The following is a 25,649-nucleotide window of genomic DNA, read 5'->3' as shown; positions in this document are numbered from 1 at the left end:
TGATTCTCTAAAGGTGGCCAAGCAAGTTGAATCAGTTGTTAAGGCGACTTATAGGTTCCTTGGCTTTATAAATAGAAGCATAGTGTATAAAAGCAAGGAAGTGATGCTACACCTATACAAATCACTGGTCACCACATTTGTTATATTGCATTCAGATCTGGGTGCCTGATTTAAGGCAGGATGCTAAAGCCCTGGAGAGTGTGCAAAGGAGATTTACTGGAATGATGGTAGGATTGAGGGATTTTTGATACCAGGAAAGATCAGAGAAATTGAGCTTATACCTCTTGGTATAGAGAAGATTAAGAAATGAACTTATTGAGGTGTTCAAAATTTTGACAGGGTGAAGAAGAATATTCTGATTCCACTACTTGATATGTCAGTAAATAGACGTCATAATTTCAAGATTATCAACAAGAGAGCTAGGAGTGAGATGAAAAGAAACTTCTTTATTCAGAGAGTTGTTAAAATTTGCAATGTGCTGCCTGGGAGAGTGGTGGATGTGAATTTGATCAGAGGTTTCAAAAGAGAGCTGGATATATATTTGAAATTCAAGATTTAGAGGGCCACAGAGATAGGGCTGGAGAATGGGACCAGCTGGGTAGCTCTTTTGGGAACCAGTACAGACATGATGGGTTGAATGGTCTCCTTTGGTACTGTAAAATTCTATGACTAAAATAACAAGAGGTCAATGGCATTGGTCGCCATATCAAATGCTTTGGGAAGAAAGAAATGAAAAAGGATAATCTAACAAGACAGGGTCATGGGTGATTTTGGAGAGCAGTCTTGATAAAAATGGGATAGCAATATCTTGTACAACTCAATATGATGGAAGTCTGATGTCTTCTCACCAACATAAGATATTTCCAAAAACAGGAATACCAGCAACTCAGCCAAATGCAGTCGATTAGACAACGACCTAACCAGTAAACTGAATTTACAACCTTGCCAGCATTTTACTAGAGTCAGGATGGTCTCCCACCACAGAGGGAGACAAACAGGTACATTGAGGTGGTAGCTTATCTGAATCAATCCAATGCAGAGAACAAAATATAGTTGAAAATTTGGCAGCTCATTGATAACTACTGCTGGTGTAACGGTGGCCCAGTGGTTAGCACTGCTGCCTCACAGCGCCTGAGACCTGGGTTCAATTCCTGCCTCAGGCGACTGACTGTGTGGAGTTTGCACGTTCTCCCCGTGTCTGCGTGGGTTTCCTCCGGGTGCTCCGGTTTCCTCCCACAGTCCAAAGATGTGCAGGGTCAGGTGAATTGGCCATACTAAAAAATTGCCCGTAGTGTTAGGTAAGGGGTAAATGTAGGGGTATGGGTGGGTTTCGCATCGGCGGGTCGGTGTGGACTTGTTGGGCCGAAGGGCCTGTTTCCACACTGTAATGTAATCTAATCTAAAAAACTGTTACTCTTTTTATAATTTAACTCAGAAGAGGTCACTGCCAAGTTACATTACCGACTTTTGGTCTTGGCAATAGAAGGGAAGGAAGTCAATTTGATGGAAATCCGTCATGGAGTCTTTACCAATTCTTTATCGCTACAATGCCATCCTTACCTGGTCTGGCCTACATGAGACTCCAGATACACAGCAAAGGTGGTTGACTCTTAACTGTCCTCTGGGCAATAATGTCATTGATGCCCACATCCCATGAATGAATTAAAAAGAAAACCTCTTTACAATAACAACTTTCATTCATGTAACATCTTTTATGCAGCAAGGTATCCCAAGCCATATCACAGGAGCATATCAAAGCACATATTTTTCTCTATGCTGCTGTTGTACACTTTTGGTAACTCCGATGAACGTGTCTACTTGCATGACAGAGCTGACAGCAAGCTGTTCATTTTGGTCAGCTCAAGACCAAGGTGTGTAAGCTCATAGTCATGGTTGCTGATGAACCCATATTGAAACTCACTTGCAGCAGTTTGTAGATCAGTGTTCTATGCCTGCAAGGAGTTTGAATTGAAAATCAGCGTCAGGCATACCACAGTTGTTGGCTAGGGCATCAACTCAATCAACATTGACAACCTTACACTGCAGCTCATCAACAGCTTCATGTAACTTCAATCGACATTTACCACAGGCTATACCTTGATGCCGAAACCAGCACCAAGGCTACCTGGGCTACAGTTGTCATGTTAAAGATGAGAGGTTGAGTGGACTAACAGCAAACTAATCAAAATATAAAGCCCTGTGTCCAACACGTTTGTGACTTAGCTGCCCTCCTTTACAGGAGTGAGCCATTGACAGAATTGCTGACCTTTAGAAGTTTTAGAATATCCAGTGTGGAAACAGGCCCTTCGGCCCAACAAGTCCACACTGACTCTCTGAAGAGTAGCCCACTCAAACCCACTTCCCTACCCTATTTCTCTACATTTACCCCTGTCTAAGGCACCTAATGCCTCAACAATATGGGCAATTTAGCATGGCCAATTCACCTGACCCGCACATCTTTGGACTATGGGAGGAAACCAAAGCACCTGGCAGAAACTCACAGAGACACGGGGAGAATGTGCAAACACCATCCAGACAGTCACCCGAGGCTGGAATCAAACCCGGGTCCCTGGTACTGTGAGGCAGCAGTGCTAACCACTGAGTCACTGTGCTGCCATCTCTGGGCACCTCCTGGCAGGACAGAGTGCCAAAGGTAGAAGTACATTAGCATGCAGGCATTCCCAGAGTCAATGGTGATAGAGTCAATGGTGACTCTATCAGCTGGATCTCGAGAACTGAATGGATGATGATCACATCCCTAAAGACATGCTCTATAGCAAGCTAGCTATTCGCATAAAACCAACAGGTCACCAACATCTGCAATACAAATGCCTCTATAAGTGAGACTTTAAGCTCTCAGGGATCAGAAATGACCAGAGTGGCTTGCTCCCCATGACATGGGGAGCAAGAGAAAACGTACAGGCCTAAAGAAATGACCAAAGGCTGAGAAAGAAGACCTGCTGAAAGGAAAGCCCTTCAGCTGACCTTGGCCCAACACAAATCATCTGTGCCAGCTGCAAAAGAGGTTACCAATAATAAATGAGCCTCGACTATCTCCCAGACTCTGAAATCCAGGAATGACCTGCACTCCCACTGGGTGCAGTTCATCACATCATCTGATGGACAGATGCCATCGTTAAATAAAATCTCACACACACTAACATCAGGAGATTTTAGGACAGTTTGGTCTTGTAAGGAGCTGCCAAGGAGTCTCTTAAAGGGGTAGAAAGGTAAAAGATGCAGGGAATAAAATCTCCCATAGAAGTAATATCATACTTAGACTATTTACAGCAACTGATGTCACCAGAACTAAAAACCTATCTGTGTCTTCAATTAATAGGTGACATCTCTTTATTCACATTCTTTGTAATTCATTTCATTTTTTAAAAAGAAATCATTGCACATATCTGCAGATGTTTTTGTGTATTTAATAGCCAGTTAAAATGAATGTATTTTGGCAAAAGTTCTATGAATAAGGAGTATGCTGATAAGCTGAAACATAGCAAGCACTTTAAGTAGCTAAGCCAAAAAAACAGTTGTTTCTCTTTAATGAGAATTACCTTGTGCCAGAATGTCAGATTGAACATCTCCGTCATAGTTCTTACAAGCCCAGACAAATCCTCCGGAGGACTTCAGCATCTGAGCCACCATATCATCGATTAACCGATGCTCATACCAGATGCCTAGCTTATCAAAAGCTGCTTTGTAATGTCTGTGGAACAAAGATGACCAGACAAAAATCAAACAATGTGATAAATATCAATCACTATTAACCACAGACTCTTCATACTGTCACACATTCTAGTAAGATCCTGCTTCTTTGCAGTAAAAACCTAAACTGTTCACAGTTCAGTAAAATGCTATTGTATTAGTCTATGCAGACAAAGGAACAGAACTTGTGCAGAAGTGACCTTGTGAAAATATGGGACCCATATTGAAGATTGTTCTGGTACATTTGCTTGATTTGGTTTCTCTACACCACGGGAAGTCAAGATTGTGCATTGTCCAAGTATTTTAACAGTGGGACTTCTGTAGTTAAATCTCAGGATCTGATTACAACATACATCCAGCTGAAAGCAAAATTTACTTTGCATATTCAATGGTAAAAGCTCCAGATGGTCAGTGTTGAATTGCTGGACTAAATGGTGAAGATTTTCACACACCGTTTCCAAGAACGACCTCTGCTGGAAACCTTGTGTCTGCACAGTTACACTGTCACCACTTTATAAGCACTCAAGTGTAGACGGAAAAGCACTAACCTGTGCATTGTCAAATACAAAATAGTCTTTGCTGGGAGGCAAGAGAAAAAAAATAGAATTACAAAACAGATCTTTCACGATTGTTTGTACCTGGGTTTCCTCCTTTATAAACCTTCATCAATTTTTGATGGGCTGCCACATAGAATCTGAGGCATATAGTTTGTAATGAGAGCCTTGTGTAGTCATCAGCATCATTGTGTTAGGTAGCAAAGATAAAAAATGATTCATGGTAATGTAATTCCTCAATTACCACTGTAGCCTTGATTAGTCTCAGTTGCAACATTTCCACTGAAATGCACTAGCAAGAGTAGGCCGTAAGCCTTTCCTGGTAGACAATAGAATCATGCCTGATCTGCAATTTAATTCTATATACTTACCTCCATCTAATATCACTGCATACCATCATTAACAAAAAAAAAGTAATTTTCAATTAGTAACTGACCCAGCATCAACTGAGTTTCAAACTTCATCTGCCTTTCCATGATCTAATACCCGCCAACTTTTGCACTCAAAGCTCACCTGAATAAAAGGTTAGGTTGAGGTGCTAATAGCTGTTACACCACACACCAGTAAGAAGTCAATGCTATCAAGGGAGAAAAAATAGTGAAAAGAATAACCTTGTGCTTTATACTTGCGTATATTAGGCTGACTTCTATGTTCACTTTCTTTCCTGAATTATGATTTGATTGTTATTGTCACAGGTACAGTGAAATGTTTTGTTTGGTATGCGGTACAGGCACATCATACCATGCAAAGTGCATAAGGATAATAAAACAGAGCAAGGTGTAAAATGTTACAGCTACAGAGAAAGTGCACAAATAGTGAGGTCAACATTAAATTTAAAATTTGAGGGGTCCATTCAGCGAGTACAAAGTGGTTCTTGAATCTGTTGGTATATGTGCTTAAGCTGCCTTGATGGAAGAGATTATAACTGGGGTGGGAGGAGTCTTTGATAATGTTGGCTGCCTGCCTGAGGCAGCAGAAAGTGCAGATGGATTCAGTGGATGGGAAGTTTCTTTGCAAATGGACTGGGCTGCTATCACAACTCTCTGTAGTTTCTTACGATCCTGGGCAGAGCAGTTGCAGTACCAAGCCATGATGGATCCAGATAGAATGCTTTCTATGGTGCATTGGTAAGAGCCCTTCCTGCCATGCAAATTTCCTTAGCCTCTTGAGGAGGCAGAGGCACTGTTGTGCTTTCTTGATTGTCGTGTTGATGTGGGTGGAGCAGGACAGATTGTTGGGGACCATCACTCCTCGGAACTTAGTGCTCTTGACAATATACTCCACCTCAGCCCACATTGATGTAGATACGGGTATGCCCTCCGCTCCGCTTCCTGAAGTCAATGGCCAGCTCTTTTGTTTTGCTGATGTCGAGGGAGAGATTGTTATCTTGCCACCAAGTATTCTGTCTCATCACTGTTTGAGATCGGACTACTACAGTAATGTGGCCAGCTAACTTGTGGATGGAGTTAGGACAAAATTTGGCCAGACAGTCATGAGTGCACAGGGAGTATAGCAACGGACTGAGTATGCAACCTTGTGGAGTGCCAGTGTTGAGGTGAAAAGGTGTTGGTGCCTGTTCTCACAAATTGCAGTCTGTGTCAGAAAGTTAAAGATTCAACTGCAAAGGGCGGAACAGAGACTTACGTGAGATGATAGGGACCTTGGAATGTTTATAATCTGGCTCATGATCTGGTAATGATATTGCTTCTTTTTGGATGGCAAGTAAAGAGTAATCTAATTTACTTCTGTACTGGGGAAAGATTTCACACATACTTTTTGTACAATTTCTGTTTTGACTTAGCAGTGAGGAATTAAGCAGTGTTACAGACACCTAAAAAGCAGCACAATTTTTTCAACAGAATAGCCGAGGGGGCAAAAAGATGTAAAATAAAAGCTCAAAAATTCAGAACAAAGAAGTTAATTTGTTTAAGTGAAGCAAAACACAAAGTGCAGGGAGCGGACAAAGGAAATACAAGGGCAAATAGAAGGTAACTTAAAAAGAACACTGAAGTCTTTTCTAAACATCTAAAGAGTAAAAGTCAAAATAATAGTCAAAGGAAGGGTGAGGTCGATTAGGGACTGAAAAGGAAATCTTGCATTGGCTAAGGGACTAAATTAGTACTTTTCATCTGTTTGCACAAAAATGCAGCTAATGTCACAACAAAGGAGGAGGGAGTAGGGCAATTGGACAGGATAAAATTAAAGAAAAGCACAAAATGTAGGCAGTACACAAAACAGAAACATTATGAGTTCTGGATGGGATGTGTAGCTTTTCAAAGTTAGCCCATCTCTGCTGGCGGACTGGGCCTGTTTTAAATTTTTCAGGCAATGGTACTTTAATTATTCTCAACACACTCAACCACTCTTTGTGGAAGCATTATAGAGTCATAGAGTTGTACAGCACAGAAACAGACCCTTCAGTCCAACTTGTCAATGCCAACTAGATATCCTAAATTAGTCTTGTCCCATTTGCCAGCACTTGGACCATATCCTTCTAACCCCTTCTATTCATATACCCTTCTTGATGCTTTTTAAATGCTGTAATTGTACTAGTCTCCACCATTTCATCTGGCAGCTCATTCCATACACGCACCACCCTCTGCATAAAAAAGCTATCCTTTAGTCCTCTTTTAAATCTCTCCCCTCTCAGCTTAAATCTATGTTCTCTAGTTTTGGTCTCCCCCACTCTGGGGAAAAGACCTTGAGTACTCACCCTCTCGATGCCCCTCACAATTTATAAACCTCTATAAGGTCACCCCTCAGCCTCTGACGCTCCAAGGAAAACAGCCCCAACCTATTCAGCCTCTCCCTGTAGCTCAAACTCTCCAAACCTGGCAACATCCTTGTAAATCTTTTCTGAACCCTTTCAAGTTTCACAACACACTTCGTTTTGGCAGGGTGACCAGAACTGAAAGCAGTTTTGAATTGCATGTTTGTTACCTTGAAGACAATCTTATATTGATGGCTTCTAATTTTCCCAACAATGAGAAACACTGGGAGATGTTTAATGAATGTGACAGGGGTTAAGCCAGAGAGAGGCCTGTCTTGCTTCTTTTCGGCGATGCCCACTGAATTAGGTGCCACTCATGCACTCAATAGATCAGTGGCAGGTCTGTCCCAGAGTCAAGCCTGCCACTCACCTGAGGTACAGGTTTGGGGATGGACATTCCTGATGGCAGCTGGGTATTGAAAGGCTCGGGATTGTGTTGCAATTGGAGTATTGAGGAGGGTCAGCAGCAAGGAAAATGAGGTGGCTCTCAACAGCATCCCTCTGCCCAATACTAGGCCCCTCTATCAGGCAGTGAAGGAGTACCTCTAAAGGAGTACCTCTGAAGGAGTGATGCCTGTCCACCTGCCCACTAAAAGCCCCAGGTGAATTTCCACACCTTGGAATGCATGGTAGCTAAACCCACCAATGACGCAAAGATTTGGGGGGGGGGGGGGGGTGAGGGGAAAGAGCGTGGGAATATGTTGCAAAGAGGAATATAGATAGATTTTAGACTATGCAAATAAGTGGCAACTAGCACAATAAATCTTGCTCATCTAACCTGTTTAGCCTTTAGGGAACTTTGATGTAGTGGGAATACAAGGTCCTAGTGATCTTGTGGGTATTAGAGTCAATGCAGCAGAGTCTATTTGCCCAAAATTAGGCCCAGGAATTTTCCAACCGGGAGAAAGTATTCATAGAATCATGACAGTGTGAACAGGCTATTCAGTCTATCAAGTCTACACCAATCCAGTAGACTTGAGCATCCCACCCAGCTCCAGCCCCCTCACCCCATTTCCTATGGCCAACCCACCTGGCCTATACATTTAGCATGGCCAATCTACCTAAGCTGTATGTCTTTGGACTGTGGAAGGAAACTGGAACACGTGAAGGAAACCCACACAGACACATGGAGAACTCGCAAACTTCACACAGACAGTTGCCCGAAGCTGGAATTAAATGCATTTCTCTGGTGTGGTGAGGCAGCAGTGCTAACCACTGAGTCACCATGCTGTTCCCTGCTAACCACTGAACCACCATGCCACCCCCTTGAGGTGCCAGTGGGATCTTCCTGGAGATCTTGGACCTCTTCCTGAAGTTGAAGATTGTCAGGGAATGCCATGTTGAGGACCCTTGTGGTCCTTGTGTAGCAGTACTGTGTGTCCTGAGAGCATTGCTGGCTTCACATCACTCCAGTCCCTTTATTTGAGTCTTCTGCTTCTGTCTATCTCTTATTATTAAAGTGAACAGGGCTCACAGAGGCAGCTTCTTAACAGACGCCTCCGAGAAGCAACAACATGAACGGCCAAGGCACTTGTGTGCTCCCTACCCAGAATTAAGGCTCTCTCTCAGATTGTGACCCAACTTACTGCCTCTTTCCCTCCCAGCAGGGCCGGTAAACATTTCCAGAAAGTTCTCTGTTTATGTCCATATTCACCCTGGTCAATGTGGCAATTAGTTTAGTGCCTCCTTTATTCTGCCAACGTATTTATAAATTTAAATAAGGTATATACCTTCTGATCATCACCATCAAATTTCATTTGTGAATCATCATGCTCAAATCCTCCAAGTTGTTTCCTTTCTCTATGAGCGTGCTGTTTTCCCACAGTCAGCTGAGTTAACTATCAGTTAGGAACCTGCAGTCTAGAGCCTTGGCAATGATGAATCCTGGTAGTGACTGGGTCTCTTGGACAGACGCTGGGAGAGGAAGAAGTGGTGAGAGGAGATCAAGATTCGCTAAGAAAGAAAGAAGAGAGAAAGAAGAAAGAAGAAGAGAGTGAAAACTAAAGAGTACCAAAGTATTCATAGAGAAATTAAATAGAATAAAGGATGTGCAAAGTTGATTACCACACAGCAATGAATGAACCTTGAGCAATTCAGCACTGTCTGAACACCTGAGATATATCTGGAAGGTACTCCCACAGAGGAGCAGCACACTGTATAAAGTTAAGGAACAGCACTGAAGGAAGAATTTCAAAGTAATTTCTGTAGGCCTATGAAAGCACAGACAACAGGGATTACTTAAATTAATCGGAGACTTGACCACAGTCTAATCATACAATGCAAAATAATATTTAATGCAGCTACTATACTAGCTGTAAAATATCCAGAAGAGGAAGAAAACTAACATAATTGAAAAGCAGATAAAGAAAACTTGTATGGGCTTCCAGCCTTTGACTTTGGTGCTGTCTTTTGCCAAGGTAAGGGATAGGACAAGCCTGTGGTAGTCTTAGAGCTCTTATTACAGGACGATTGATGCAAATACCTCCCTAACCTGGCAGACACAGCACCGGACCTTTGCCGGATCAGAGAATTTGCTAGACCACTGGAGATTAAGTATATCCAATGCACAAACGTTTGACAATAAGGACATCAACCTGACTTCATTTGTCCAATGGATGAATGTTCTTCCATGATTGGAAACCAAACTAAGGATTTTATGAGATCCAAGCTAGACAAAGTGTAACAAAAAGTAAAATGAATAAATATTAGTGCAGAACCACTACAGAGAAAAACAGAGCCACTGCAAGTGTCAGACCAGAGAGGTTGCCAGATCGAAAAAGACAGATTAGGTAGGTACAATCTGTACTGTAAAGGCTACTTGCCTGACAGTTTCCTGGCAGTATTATAGATCTGTGCTCAAGAACTAGCTCTGCCCCTAATCAAGTTGTTCCAATATAGCTGCAACTCTGGCATCTGACCAACTATGTGAAAAATTGGCCAAGGCACTTGTGTGCTCCTTACCCAGAATTACACTTTGTCTCGCTTGGATCTCATAAAATCCTGTGTTTGGTGTCCATTCATGGAAGAACATTCATCCATTGTACAAATGATTGATACAAATCAGGTTGATGTCCTTATTGTCAACAAAAGGCAGCACAAATCCAATATTGTCAGTCTATTCCTCATCATCAGCTAAGTGATGGAAGGTGTTGATTGACAATGCCAGCAAATGACACAAGCAATAAACTGCTCACTGACACCGCCAGGGTCACGTGGTTCCTGAGCTCATTACAGGCTTGATCAAAACAAAGACAAAGAGCTGAACTCAAGAAATAAGATGTGAGTAACTGCTTTGACATCAAGGCAGAATTTGAACTTCAAGGATCCATAGTAAATTTAAAGCAATGTGAATTGGGGAGAAAACTTCATGACTAAGCCATATTGAGCTCAACAGAGGATGGTTGCAATTGTTGGAGGTCAATCATCTACAAGACACAGCTGCAGTTCCTCAGGATGGTGTCCTAGGCCAAAGCATCTTCCACTGCTTCACCACTAACTTTCCCTCCATCATATGTACTTAAGTTCTAACAATATCAGAAATGTGGATATTTACTGATGATTGCATGACGTTCAGCACCATTCACCACTCCTCAGACACTGAAGCAGCACATATGCAGCAAAACTTGGCCAACATTAGGCTTGTGCTGACTAGTGACCATCCCAATACAAGAGGCTCTAAATGCTTCCCTTTACATTCAACAACATTACCATCACTCAGTCACCCACCATCACCATCTGTAGGTTACAATTGGCCAGAAGCTTAACTGGACTAGCTATATAAATACAATGGCAACAAGCGCATTTCAGAGTCTGCAAATTGTTCAGTGAATAACTCATCTCCTGGCTCCCCAAAGCCTGTCCACTATCTACAACGCATACATCAGGAATATAATGGAATAATGGCCTGTAAGAGTTCAGCTCCAACTAGGACAAATCAGCCCACTTGACTGACACCACACCGTAAATGTTAACCCTCTCCACCATTGGCACACAGTGGCAGCGTAGTGTACCATACACAACAAATTGAACAGCACACTCAAAAGGTCATACAGCAGGAAAACAGACCTTTGATCCAACTCGTCCATGCCCACCAAGTTTCCCAAAGTAGTCTAGTCCCACTTGCTTACGTTTGGCCCACATCCCTCTAAATGTTTCCTATTCATGCATCTATCTACATGTCTTTTAAATGTTGTAACTGTACCAGCATCTACCACTCCCTCTGGCAGTTCATTCCACATACAAGCTACTCTCTGTATGAAAAAATTGCTCCTTTTAAATCTTTCTCTTCTCACCTTAAAAATATGTCCCCTAGTTTTGAACTCCCCCACTTTATGGAAAGATCTTTGCTTTTCATCTTATCAATGCTCCTCATGATTTTATAAGGTCACCCCTCCACCTCCTAGAGGTCCCAGCCTATCATTATAACTCAACTCCTACATTCTCAGCAACATCCTGGTAACTCTTTTCTGAACCCTTTCCAATTTAATAAAATCCTTCCTATAGCAAGGTGACCAGAACTGTACACAGTACTCCAGAAGAGGTCTCACCAACTTCCTGTACAACCATCCCAACTCCTATACTCAATGGTCTGAAGAAATGAAGCTAAATATCCTTTTAACCACCCGATCTACCTGTGATGCAACTTTTAAAGAATTATGTACCTGAACACCTTGGTCTCTCTGTTTGACAACATGACACATGGCCCTACCATTAATTGTAAAAGTCCTGCCCTTGTTTGTTTTACCAAAATGCAATACCTCACACTTATCCAAATTAAACTCTATTTGCCACTCCTCAACCCACTGTCCCAATTGATCAAGATCCCTTTGTAATCTTAGATAACCTTCACTGTCCACTATACCACCAACTTTAGTGTCATCCGCAAACTTACTAATCATGGCTCTTAAATGCTCATCCAAATTATTTACATAAATTACCAACAAAAGTGGACCCAGCACTAATCCCCACAGAACACTGCTGTTCACAGATCTCCAATGCAAAAAACAATCTTCTACCACCACCCTCTGAAGTATATCTTGTATCCAATTGGTAAGCTCTCTCTGAATCCCATGTAATCTAACCTCACTAATCAGTCCAGCAGGCGGACCCTTGGCAAAGGCTTTACTAAAGCCCATGTAACCCGTCTGCCCTCAATCTTTTTGGTTACATCCTCAAAACGTGAAGTTCCTGAGACATGGTTACCCATGCACAAAGTCATGCTGACTATCCTCAAACTGTCCTTGCCTCTCCAAGTACACGTAAACCCCATCTCTTCGCATCCCCTCCAACAACTTACCTACCACTGATATCAAACTCACGGGCCTCTTGATCCCAGGCTTCTCCTTACAGCCTTTTTTAAATAAAAGGCACTGTATTAGCCAACCTCCAGTCCTCTGGCACCTCACCCGTGCTGTAGACGATACAAACATCTCTGCTAGGGGCCCTCGCAACCTCTTCCCTAACTTCCCAGAATCCTGGGATACATTTGATCAGGTCCTAAAGATTTATCCACCTTTATGTTTTTAAGACCTCTTCAGAATTGTGGACATTAATATTTATTTCCCTGAGTTGCAGCCTCCATTTTTTTCTCCACAGTAAAAACTGACACAAAATATTTGATTAGCATCACTCCTGTGTCCTGTGGTTCCACACTTGAAGAATTTGTTGATCTTTAAGGGGCCCTATTCTCTCGATAGTTGCTTTTTTACTCCTGATGCACTTGTAGAATCTATCTGGATTCTTCTTAACTTTCTCTGCCATGGCTATCTCCTTTTTGCTTCCCTGATTTCCCTCATAAGAATGGTCCTTCATCCCAATTGTCTATACCTAAATATATAACTCCTTCTAATTGTTGACCAGACCATCAATATCTTTACTCTTCCATTGTTCCGTGCTCTTACGAGCCTTATCCTTCACTCTAACTGTGCAGTGGTCACTCTTATCAGTAGTGTCATGGATAGATGCATCTGCAGCAGGCAAATTGCTGAGGATGAGGATGTTTTTAATCTCTTGTTGATTCACTCACCACCTGCCACAGACCCAGTCTAGCAGTTCTGCCCTTTAGAACTAGACCAGCTCGATCAGTAGTACTGCAGCCGAACCACTCCTGGTGGTGGACACTAAACTTCCCGAATCTGAGTACAGTCTGTACCCTTGCCACCCTCAGAGCATCCTCTAACTGGGGCTCAACATCCTGACTTGAAAATAGAATTGCTGTTCCTTCACTGATGATGGATTAAAAACCTAGGGGACCTTACTTCGTAACAGCACAACCAGTCACTGCCGATAGACTTGAAAAGGTGAGACACCATAACCTTTGCCTGGACAATTAACAATTCTGGCTTTGGCAGCACTGCTCACATTCCATAATGACTAAAAATCCCTGAATATTCTGTAAATTCAGCTTCAGTTTTAAACAAAACAAAAACTCAAAATAAAAATCTGTTAATCAATAAAAGTCACCATTCAGCTGCTAGATTTTCCTCAAAATTCTGCTGGTTCAGTAATGTCCATTGGGGAAGTCAGATTCAATCTGCCTTCTATCATAGAAACACAGAATAATTATAATAGAGAAGGCAGCCATTCAGTTGCTGCTTTCCAGCTTGTTCTTCGTAAGGACAATTCACCTTGTCCCAATTCCTCCTTTCTTTTCTGATAATTATCCAATTCCCTTTTGAAAGATATGACTGAATCTGCCTCTCAGGAAGTATATTCCCATCCCAAACTCCTTCTATATAATATCATGTTTGATTTGGTTCTTTAATCATTCACTTTATATTGAGACCTCTGGTTTTTAACCTTTCCACCAATGAGTAATTTATATCTGTCTCCTCTGTCCAGATCCCTTGTGACCTTGATTGCCCAATTCAAATCTTCTTTCAACCTTCCTCCACTAAGGATGATGGCCTCACCTTCTCCAATCTATTCATATCACTGAAGTCCTCCTTGGAACCATTCTTATCCATCTTTTCCGCACCTACTTGAATGTTTTCATATCCTTCCTAAAGTATGACGTCCAGATGAGGCCAAACCAGAGTTTTATAAAGAGTTGCTGTATCAGCCGTGCCTCCCTGCACTTGCACCAATTTATAAAGCCCATTATCTTGCATGTCTTGTGAACTACTTCCTCATTCTGCTGTGCCACCTTCAGCAATTTGTGTAGATATATACCCAGCTTGCTCTTCTTTTAGAATATCATCCTGCATTTGCATTTATTCTACTTGTTCTTCCTGCTAACATGCATCATTTCATATTTCTGTGTATTAAACTCCATCTGTCATATGTCGCCAATACCATCACCCTATTTGCCCTCTCGAGGTACCCTTCGAAGCTCTTGGTATCATCCATACATTTTGAAATTGTCCCTTTCATACTTATAAATAAACATCAAGAAAAAATGCAGTGATTCTCTCCCACTCTGTATTTCCGTCCATGCTGACTTGCTCGTCTCTGTCTCCTGTCCTTCTATAAAGGGAGATATTTCAGGTTATTACTCACACTGCTATTTTGTGGGCCTCAACTTTGCTGACAAACCTTTTACATGATACTTTATCATGATGTCCTTGGGCATTCACGTACAAAATGTCAGCTGTATTATCCCTATTAACCATCCCTGCTACCTCAACAAAATAGTCAATCATATTAGTTAAACATTGCTTTTAACATATCAATGCTGGATTTCCTTAATTGATTCATATTTGTTCAATTGATTGCTAGTTTTGTCCCAAATCATTACAGAGGAACTTCGATTATCAGAACGACACAGGCAGGGAGTATTTTGTTCGGATAATCAAATGTTCACATAATCGAATGCCGGATAACATAAATTGGCCAAGCATCGAGACATTGCGATCTTGTCTGGATAATCTTAAATTCGGATAATCGAATGCCGGATAATTGAGGTTTCCTCCATATTTCTAAATCCTTTACTATAACTGAGGTCAAACCAATTAGTTTATCAACATATCCTTATTGTTGCTTGAAAGTTCTCTGACACCAATCCTTTATTGGAGAAAGACTGGGAGTTTATTGAAAGTGCTTCCACAATTTTCATCCTTACTTCCCTCAGTATCTCATCTAGCCCTGATGATTTAATCTTAATCTGCTCAGCCTTTTCAAAACATCCTCTGGATCAATTTTTACTCCATTCAATGTCTCAACTAGCTCCTCTTTCTTTGGCAAGATCTTTTTTGAAATGGCAGGTGCAAAGTAGTCATTTAGGGCCTCAGGCATACCCTCTGTGTCTATGCACAAATCCCTTATTTGGTAACTAATAAGCTTCACTCTCTTTTCATACTGCCATCTTACAAGTTGACAGAAGACTTTTGGATTCTCTTAACCTTCCCTTTTATCTTAACTGCCAGTCTCTTCTCATACTCTCCCTCTGCTTCTCTTTTCACCTTTTTTTTGTACTGAAACCAGGTTATCACTTGCATTGTCAAAGTCACATTGGTCATGAATAGCCTTTTTCTACTTTATCCTCTGAGGAGCTCACATCATACTTTTACCCCTCATGGGAAGGAACTTCAATTGTACCTGAACTACCTCCATTTTAGAAGCTGTTCATTGTCTAGTAACGGTGTTGTTTGCTAATCTTGATTCTACTTTTTCCGGCCCAGATCCTTTCCCCTCACCAATGAAATTAGCCCTACCTCAATTAATTACTTTTACCCTGAATTCCTTGTCCTTTTTCAAAGTTAATCTAAACTGAATATGATAACTTGCATTTAATGAGCTAGACTGTAGTTCAAGATTTATTACTTTAAATAAAAGAAACAAACTTACAGCTCAAAAATATCCTGGAATATGTCCTTAAACCGTCCATCATAAGCCTTCATAATAGTGTTTTTGGTGCTCATATAAAGGGGCCATTTCTTACTTAGGGCATACTGGAAGCAGCTGTGTGCAAATCCTGTAATAGACTATGTATTAAAAAAAGAACAAGTCAAAGACCAACAACAGGATTGGATTGCTAAACTTTTCTGAAAAAGGTACAAAAGCTACTGGCTCAATGATGAATTCCCATGGTTTCTAAACTGATACTTGGGGTTGAATTGAATGATCACAGTGCTGGGCTGGAGAACCAGTGATCATTCTGGATCCTCATCACAACCTGAATTAGTGCCAATGGATCACCTAGCTGCTGGGCATCTGGATCCTTAATGCGTTCAGGGACTTCCAGTCAATCAGAGACTGGAAGCTCTCCAGTATTGGCAAGTTCAACACTGGGGCTGGAGTGATGTCAGGTGATGTGGATAACCCCTCCTATCTAGAAGGCTTTGGCGGGGATCGGGGTGGGTTTGATTTAAAGGAGAGCTTTGTGTCTTTTTGTCTGTGAAGTATTCCCATTGATGGGCTGGTCAGCCAAATTAGGAGGGACCATCCCTCACCAAAGCACAAGTGAGCCTGCCAGGCTTTAATTGATGGGTTTCCCACATGGTGTAGCCCCCACCTGTCCACAATAGAATACTTAAACACTACAGTGTCAAAAGACTCTCCAGATTCCATTCCACATGGAAGCTGTTTTGATCATTATGGGAGAAAAAAACAATTTCCACTGACTGCCCTGGAAACAAACCCAAATCCGTGTCATATATAAGATAACCCATTAATCCAACTAGCTGCAAACTGCATGCCTGTAATATTAAAACTATACACATTTCAACAGCTGTTCATCCATCGATTGTTGATTATTGTGTTAACAACAGACCTGAAAGCAAGGTGACATTTTAAAATAGCTCCTTCAATATTTAACATTGAAAACCGGTGTAAAATATGCCATTCCTATTTGTAACATTGTGAAGAATGAGAGAATATCCGCATTTTGTGGATTACAAGAAAAAAGATGCTAGAACAGACAAGTTAACGGAAAATATTTTGAATGTGTGGAAATAAATTACAATGTAAAGTTTCAAATGTTTAGTAACATTAATAAATACCCAACAAAAAGTTACTGTCGGTGTCCAGGAAAGATAGATAAACGGAAGCAGAGCTAAATTCAGAAAACTATGAGCAACTTACCTCATCTGTATTGAACATTCCCATTCCTACCCCTCCACCAGGGAAATCAAACACATTCCATTCCAGGGATTTGCTCCCATCACTGGGCACGAAGACAAGTTTAAAGTTACCCGGCTGGTCCATGACAAAATCTATGGCTCGATACTAGAATACAAGTAGTTGGTAAAACTTAGACATTCACATTTTAAATAAAATTCATGTCCTACATTTGAGTGCCAGGTCTGCTCTGCCTGTTGTCTCTAAACCAGATTAAGTTTAGTTTTTCTACTTTATAACAGCACTTACAAATCCTTAATTTCATCAGTTATTTATTTGTTGTCTCTCAGTGGTGACGTCCTCTACAATTGTCTGCAATTTCTTATGTTACTGAAGAGAAAATCCCATTGTAGTTTGGAAATATACCATCTTATGTAAAATGTTTCTTTAAAATGAGGAAGCAGATTCATTTTTGCTGTAAAATGCTTATAGACAAAAAGATCCCTTTATCAAAATCATTGAGCACACAAGGTGTTAAATTAAACAATAATAGAAATTTCAATATTATCTTGTTATCAAACATCATTTTAATTTCTGTTTAAAGTGAAAAGTGGAAGTCAGTTTTCAGCTTCTGCTCACCTCCTTTCAGAAGCCAAAGTTTTGGATAAACACCTCTAATTACATATGCTTTTCATCACAAAGGCTGCTATTGCCATACCTTTAGACCCTAATACATAGGAGCAGAAGTAGGCCATTCAGCCCGTCGAGTCTGCCTTGCCATTCAGTGAGATCACGGATGATCTGATAATCCTCAACTCCATTTTCCTGCCTTTTTCCCATAACCCTGATTCCTTGATTAAAACTCTGTCCATCTCAGCCTTGAATATACTTAATGACCCAACCTCAACAGTTCTCCTTGATAAAGAGCTCTATAGGTTCTATATCTTCTGACAGAAGAAATTCCTCTTCATCTCTGTCTTAAACAACCCCTTACTCTGAAATAATGCCCTGTGGTCCTAGACCCCTCTACATGGGGAAATAACCTTTCCGCATCTACTTTGTCGAGTCCTCTAAGAATCTTGTATGTTTCAATAAGGTCACTTCTCATTCCTCTAAATCAGTGATTCTCAACCGTTTTGTGGCCACGGCCCCGTTAGGTGCTCTTCAACGGTACTAGGGACCCTTTTCAAACAGGGATACAACACAAACAGATAGACAGAAAATAATTTCACAGTTTTCACTCTGTGGCCCCCTTCAAATATGCCAGAGTCCCTAAGGGGGCCCCCATTGAGAATAACTGCTCTAAATTTCATGGGCACAGGCCCAATCTACTCAGCCTCGCTTCAAAAGACAGTCCCTCCATACCTAATATCAGCGTCTTATCTGCTCACCTGTACCTCTGAGCTGAAACCACCTGCTCCTCAAACCATTCACAGCTTTTTTACCTTCGCACACAATTCCTTCAATGCCCCAAAAGCAGCCTTCCATCCTAAATCACTGAACGTTTGCTGCTTATGTTTCATCGTGCACCTCCCTATCCACCATTACTGCCTTCATTGAGCTGCATTAGACTTTCCTGAAGAAGACAGGTATCTGGAGTTCAGAAAGTTCCGAACTCTGCCATCCTGTCTCTGTTAGGAGGCTTCGTTGCCTAAATTGCATCAGAGAGGCCTAATGGAGTCAGGCAGATAGCAAGCTAGAAGGACACAGTCCAGCTGGGATCATGGTTAGGCCCTCATGCCCTCACCACAAAGATGAGTGACCAGAAATGTGAATTGTTTGTCTCTCCACTGATGTTCCTGATAGATATTTCCAGCATTTTGTTTAAATTTCAGATTTCAAGTCGCTGAATGTTTCATTTTGGTATTTTTCTTTCCCTAAAGGTCATGAGGGAAACAGTTCGGATTTTAGGCTATCCAACAGCCTCAAGCTTTCTTTTAGTTTCAACAGCTTTCCATTTCCAGATTTGCATTGTAAACGGTGAGGTCCCACAAATGGGATGAATTAACAGTTAGTTGAGGGATCCTTATTGACCTGGACACTGGTGGATTTCTCTGCACTACCCGAGAAGGCAGCCAGGACTTTTGTCTAATATCTTACCTAAAAGAAAACAATGCAGACTATACAACACTGTCAGTACTGCACTGATATAATTTTACTCCCTTGCTTATGGAACTACTGTGCGGTGTAAACCAAGGAAATGCAAACTGTCTCAGAGGGTTGAGAGTCATTCAAATTTCTTGCCTGAAAAGGCAGTGAAGCAGAAAATTTCAATATGTTTACTGCAAGGGTAGATAGATTTTGATCTACCAGGGGAATGAAAGATTATTGGGATAATGCAGGAATGCAGATAATGAGATTAAAATCAGATCAGGGCCATGATCATATTCAATAGTGGAGCAGCTCAGAGTGCGAATGGTCTTACTCTTGTTCATTGTTTATAAACTGAATGCATTGAATTATTCTTACAAAGTGAACATTGAAAGTTTTCTTCAACAATAAAGCAAGTTCTTTGTAATGGGGCTATAAATCTTGTGTAACAACAGCCTTACCTGATCTCCATATGCATGCCGGCCTATTGTGATTGGCTTCACCCAGCCGGGGACAAGTCGTGGGATGTTTTTGCAAATAATTGGATCTCGAAAAACTGTGCCACCTAAGATATTTCGGATAGTTCCATTTGGGCTTTTCCACATCTTTTTCAGTCCAAATTCTGAAAAAGTATCAATTGGGCTTTTGTCAGTATTTCCATCCCAAGAAACTAGACTGAATATTCTGTTTAATTCTGCTAGAGAGGAAGCTAGAGATGTAAAACAGAAGCAAGGGCAACTAGAGATATCTTAAAAGGAAAAGAGTAAATAAGTGTTGGCCCTCGAGAGAGTGAGAAAGGGTGTTAGTAGTAGATATTAAAGAAATTGTGGATGGGATGAATAAACATTTTGCTTCGGTCTTCACTATAAACAACAAATATATACCAGTAATAACTATAATATCGAAGGGTAAAGGATCAGAAGTACTTGGTGTAATTACAATCACTCGCAAAGTGTTCCTGAGCAAACTAATAGAGCTGCGGGTCAAATCTTCGGGGATCCTCACCTTAGGGCCTTCAAAGAGGTGGCTAACAAATAGTTCAAAACATTGGGAGCTATATTTCCAAAATTCATTAGACCTTGGAAAAGTTCTATTGGTCTGGAAAGTAGCAAATATAACCCCTGTACTAAAGAAGGGAAGGAAGCAGGAGACAGGAACCTATAGGCCACTTAGCTTGACATCTGTCACAGGGAAGGTGTTAGAATTGATAGTCAAGGAGGTTATAACTCAACACTTGGGAAAAAAACTTGAAGTAACTCAAGGGAAGAGTTAGCATGGTTCTGTGAAAGGGGAATTATGTTTAACGGAGTTGGAATTAATTGGAATTCTTTGAAGGAGTAGTCTGATTCCAATTTGCCAGGACTGGTTATATGAAGAGAAATTGGATCAGTTAGGGCCATATCTACTTGAGTTTAGAAGAATGAAGGGGGGATCTCAGAAAAACCTATGAAGGTCTAACAGGACCAGGCAGACTAAACACAGAAAGGATGTTCCCTATGATAGGGGAACCAGAACTTGGGGATCACAGTCTAAGAATCTGGGATAGACCATTTAAGACTGAGGTGAAGAGAAATGTCTGCACCCTGATGGCAGTGAACCTGTGGAAATCTCTGCCACAGAAAGTAGTTGAGGTCAAACATTGAATGTTTTGAACAAACAGTTAGATATAGTTCTTTGGGTTAAAGAAATCCAAGAGCATGGGGAGAAAGCAGGAACAAGGTATTGAATTGGATGATCAGCCATGATCAGATTAAATAGTGGAGCAGATCAAACAGCTGTATAGTCTATGCCTGCTCCTATTTGCTATTTCTGTTTCCTGTGAGTAACATACAATAGATGCCCACTGAATTTGGATTTCCAGAAGACAAGCTTTCATGGAAAGGTTGTTGCACATGGTGTAACGGCTAACGTATTTGCACGCATAGAAGATTGGATGGCTGGAAGAGAACAGAGAGTATGCATAAATGGGTCTATTTGAGCATGCGACAAGGGGATTCAGCTGTTCGCCACAACCAAGTTACGGAGCATACTAAACTGGCCCATGCTTACAAAACAGGCAACTTTAATGTGGACAACATTTTCTGGATAATCCAGAATATTGTTCAGGATTGTCAGTTGGTCTTACAATGTGATACATCTGCATATACCAAAAGCTGGAAATATTAATACATAGGGACCTTTTTTTTTGCAGACAGAAAGAACAGTTGATTACTTTTCATTAATTGCTGCATTCACCAAGGCAAAGTCTCTGCCAATCAGACTCTTAACTGCCAACCAATCAGCAGTCTCCTCTCATGTAATATAAATGAAGGAGGACACCACTTTGACTGCAACAGGACAAACAGAGGCAAGCATGGCATTCCAAATGGAACTCTATCAACTAACACATTGATTTGCACCCCATTTACCACATGTTGAGAAGAGGAACAAGAAATTACATCACCACAAAAATGACATCACCAACCCAGGAAATCTAAATCCCTAAATAGAAGCCAGGTCACGTGTATATTGGGTGTGGGTGTTTGCACTCCCTTTTTGACTTTCTTAACAACCTCCTCCTCTGCTTTTGGTTGCACTTCAGTCCCCACGCTCCTGATCTTCAGGCACCCGGTACGGAGGAGGGAGGGCAGGTCTGAAGACCTCCTCGTGGGTCTGCTACTGGGCCTGGCCCAACTGATCAGAAACAGGTCCAGGCAGTGGGCTGTAGAGGGGGTCGTTAGTGCCGACCGTCTGCCCCTCTTCCGCGGTTACGTTAGGGCCCGGGTGTCCTTGGAGAAGGAGCACGCGGTGTCCACCAACACCCTGGAGTTGTTCAGGGAGAGGTGGGCGCCGCAGGGAGTGGAGTGCATTATTTCCCCCTCCAACTCTATTTTGATTTAATCCCTGTCCTCCCCTTCACTGTTTTGATCACACAGCACTGCCCTTTTGTGAAGGGCACTGCTTGTCACTGTCACTGGCCACTCGGGTGTTTTCCTATCTTCCTGGTGGTGGAAATTGAATAAAGATTTGAAAAAGAAAAAAAAAGAAAAAAAAATGTTTTCCCCTTGAATTAGTATTTTTGTAAATTATCTTGGATGCAAAATGAAAAGCTTCAAAAACATATTCTTTTTACAGAATGCAGCAATGCTATGTGACTCTATGACTGTAAACAGTCAAGTTCTATTAGTGGGTTATGAGAAGGTTTGTAGCTCAGGTTGAGGTTCTGGATGTAAATTTGTTTGTTGAGCTAGAAGGTCACTTTCAGACATTTCATCACCATACTAGGTAACCTCATCAGTGAGCCTCTGATGAAGCGCTGATGTTAGTGACCTGGCTTCTATTTAGGAATTTAGATTTCCTGGGTTGGTGATGTCATTTTTGTGGTGATGTAATTTCCTGTTCCTCTTCTCAACATGTGGTAAATGGGGTGCAAATCAATGTGTTAGTTGATAGAGTTCCATTTGGAATGCCATGCTTGCCTCTGTTTGTCCTGTTGCAGTCAAAGTGGTGTCCTCCTTCATCTGTATGTAAGGATACTAGTGAGAGTGGCATTTTGTTGATGTTCATGTATGCTGGTAGCTAGTTTTCTGCCTGTTTGTCCAATGTAGAGTTGTTATAGTTCTTGTAAGGTAATTTGTAAATGACATTCGTTTTGCTTGTTGTCTGTATAGGTTCTTTCAAGTTCATTAGCTACTGTTTTAGTGTGTTGGTGGGTTTGTGGACTACCATGATGCCAAGAGGTCTGGGTTGTCTGGCAGTCATTTCTGAATGTCTTTGATATAGGGGAGAGTGGCTAGGGTTTCTGGACATGTTTTGTCTGCTTGTTTGGGTTTGTTGCTGAGAAGTCTGCGGACCGTGTTCATTGGATACCCGTTCTTTTTGAATACAATGTGTCGGTGATGTTACTCTGCTCTTCATAGTTCCTCTGTGCTACAGTGTGTGGTGACTCATTGAAATAATGTTCTAATGCAGCGTCGTTTGTGGGTGTTGGGATGATTACTTCTGTAATTCAGTATTTGGTCCATATGTGTTGTTTTCCTGGAGACGCTGGTTTGAAGCTCTCCATTGGCTGTTTGCACTACTATGACATCTAGGAATGGCAGCTTGTTGTTGTTGTCCTCCTTGTTAGTGAATTTTATGCCAATAAAGGATATTATTGATGGTTTTGAAGGTTTCCTCTAATTTGTTCCATTTAGTGATGACAAAGGTGTCATCCATGTAGCGGACCCAAGTTTGAGTTGGATGGTTGGCAGAGCTATTTGTTCGAGTCTCTCTGCATTGCTGCCTCTGCTAAGAATCCTGATATCAGAGATCCATGGGTGTTCCATTGTCTTGTCAGTAGGTTTTGTTATTGAAAGTGAAGTGGATGGTACGGCATAGGTCCACTAGCTTGATGTTATTGTCCTTGCTGATGAAGTTGGTGGTGTTTGATGTATGTGTCATTGGTTCTTCTAACAGTGTAGTCAGTGTTTCCTTGGCCAGGTTGATGTTGATGGATGTGATCAGAGCTGTTACATCAAAGGAGACAATTATTTCATCCTCTTCTATCTTGGTATCTATGATGGTGTTCAGGAATTCTTGGGTGGAGTGGATACAGTGGTGTGAGTCTTCTACCAAGTGTTTCAGTCTTTAGTGAACCTCTTTGGCTAATCTGTATGTTGGTGTTCTAGGTAGTGAGACTATGGGTCTGAGGGGGGCTCCTGGTTTGTGAATTTTAAGAAATTCATAGAAGCGTTGGTGTGATGGATCCATCTCATTTCACCTTTGGACGTCTGTCTTATTTAATTGTCCAGATTTCTAAAGTTTTTTTGATTCAGTTATCTAGTTGTGGGGTCGGGTCTATTGCCACCTGTTGGTAAGTATCAGTATCTGCAAGCAGTGTGTTCACTTTCTCAAAGTAGTCTCTTTGGTTTAAAATGAGGTAAAAACAATGACTGCAGATGCGAGAAACCAGATTCTGGATTAGTGGTGCTGGATTAAAATGACTGCCTCCGCTACATCAAAGATGTCTCTGAAATGACTGCCAGACTAGTCAGACCTCTTGGCATCTTGGTAGCCCACAAACCCACCAACATACTAAAACAGCAGCTAATGAACTTTAAAGACCCCATACAGACAACAAGCAAAACTAATGTCATTTACAAAATACCTTGCAAGAACTGTAACAAACACTATATTGGACAAACAGACAGAAAACCAGGATATATGAACATCAACTAGCTACAAAAAGACATGACCCACTCTCACTAGTATCCTTACATACAGACGAAGAATGATACCACTTTGACTGGGACATGACAAACAGAGACAAGCACGAGAATTCCTAGAAGCATGGCACTCCAACTGGAACTCTAATAACAAACACATCAACTTGGACCCCATTTACCACACGCTGAGGAAAGGAACAGGAAATGGCATAACCACAGGAAATGACATCACCAACCCAAGGAACCCTAAACTCATAAATAGAAAGCGGGTCACTAACATCAGTGCTTCACCGGAGGCTCACTGATGATGTTACCTAGTATGGTGACGAAACATCTGAAAATGAACCTTCCAGCTCAGCGAGCATATTTACATCCAAAGTCAAGTTCTGTATTACCAATTGACTAATTATGTCAATTAGATAAGGGCATCAAAGGCATGGTGACTCACCTTGCAGATGACACAAAGATAGATAGGTAAGTATGCAGTGGAGATGACAGAAAAAGGATTCAGACCAATATGAATAAGTTCAGTAGATGGGCAAAAATCTGGCAAATAGAGTATATGTGTGGTTGTTCACTTTGGAAGAAAAAAAAGCTAAGAATTACTTAAATGGAGAATGAATTCAGAATTCCAAGGAGCAGAGTGATCAATGTGATCTAGTGCATGAGTCCCAACAATTTAATATGCAGATACAGCAAGGAATTAAAAAAGCTAATAGAATGCAATCTATTATTAAGCAACAAATTGAACATAAGAATAAGGATGTCATGCTTTGGTTATACAGGATATTGGTGAGGCCACATCTACAATTCAATGTGCAGTTTTCATCTTCTTATTTACAGAAGATGCAAACAAATTGGAGACAATTGAGAGAGCACTTATCTGGAATGAGCGAGTTGTCTTATGCGAAAAGATTAGATAGACTTGTTTTCACTGGAGTTTAGAAGAGAGTGAGGGGTGATTTAAGTGAAGTATATAAGATCCTGAATAGCCTTGACAACGTGGATGTGGAAAGGATGTTTATTCTTGTGGGTGTGTGCAGAAAAAGAAGATACTACTTTAAAATTTGATGTTGCCTTTTGGGATTGCAGTGAGCGGTTTTTTTCCTCTTCGAGGATTGTGCAACTCAGGAACTATCTACCTCTGAAGGTGATGGGATGGGCTCACTGAATATGTTTAAGGCAGGGATGGATAGATTCTTATTAGCCAAGGGAATACAAGGTTATCAGGGACAGGTGGGAATGCAGAATTCATAGCACAAACAGATCAGCCACCATCTTACTGAAGGGCTAAGTGGCTGACCTCTGCTCCTTATTCATTTGTTTATATGTTAAGACTAT

The 25,649-nt window shown here is 41.3% G+C and overlaps 1 protein-coding gene across 1 annotated transcript in view; it reads right to left on the bottom strand.

The window, feature by feature from the left end:
- LOC122558882 (isocitrate dehydrogenase [NADP], mitochondrial-like) overlaps positions 1-25,649 on the bottom strand; it is an 86,698-nt gene that overhangs the window by 21,753 nt on the left and 39,296 nt on the right. Inside the window, exons 4-7 of the mRNA XM_043707791.2 lie at positions 19,584-19,744; positions 17,056-17,199; positions 15,820-15,956; positions 3,561-3,712 (exon numbers count right to left, since the gene is read on the bottom strand). Of these exons, the coding sequence (XP_043563726.1) occupies positions 3,561-3,712; positions 15,820-15,956; positions 17,056-17,199; positions 19,584-19,744 (594 nt within the window). The remainder of the gene's footprint in view (positions 1-3,560; positions 3,713-15,819; positions 15,957-17,055; positions 17,200-19,583; positions 19,745-25,649) is intronic.

The sequence above is a fragment of the Chiloscyllium plagiosum genome, unplaced genomic scaffold, assembly GCF_037043375.1.
Source record: "Chiloscyllium plagiosum isolate Xiang-an unplaced genomic scaffold, Cpla_swu_hap1 HiC_scaffold_2, whole genome shotgun sequence".
Lineage (NCBI taxonomy): Eukaryota > Metazoa > Chordata > Chondrichthyes > Orectolobiformes > Hemiscylliidae > Chiloscyllium > Chiloscyllium plagiosum.
This window is presented reverse-complemented; position numbering and strand designations above follow the sequence as displayed.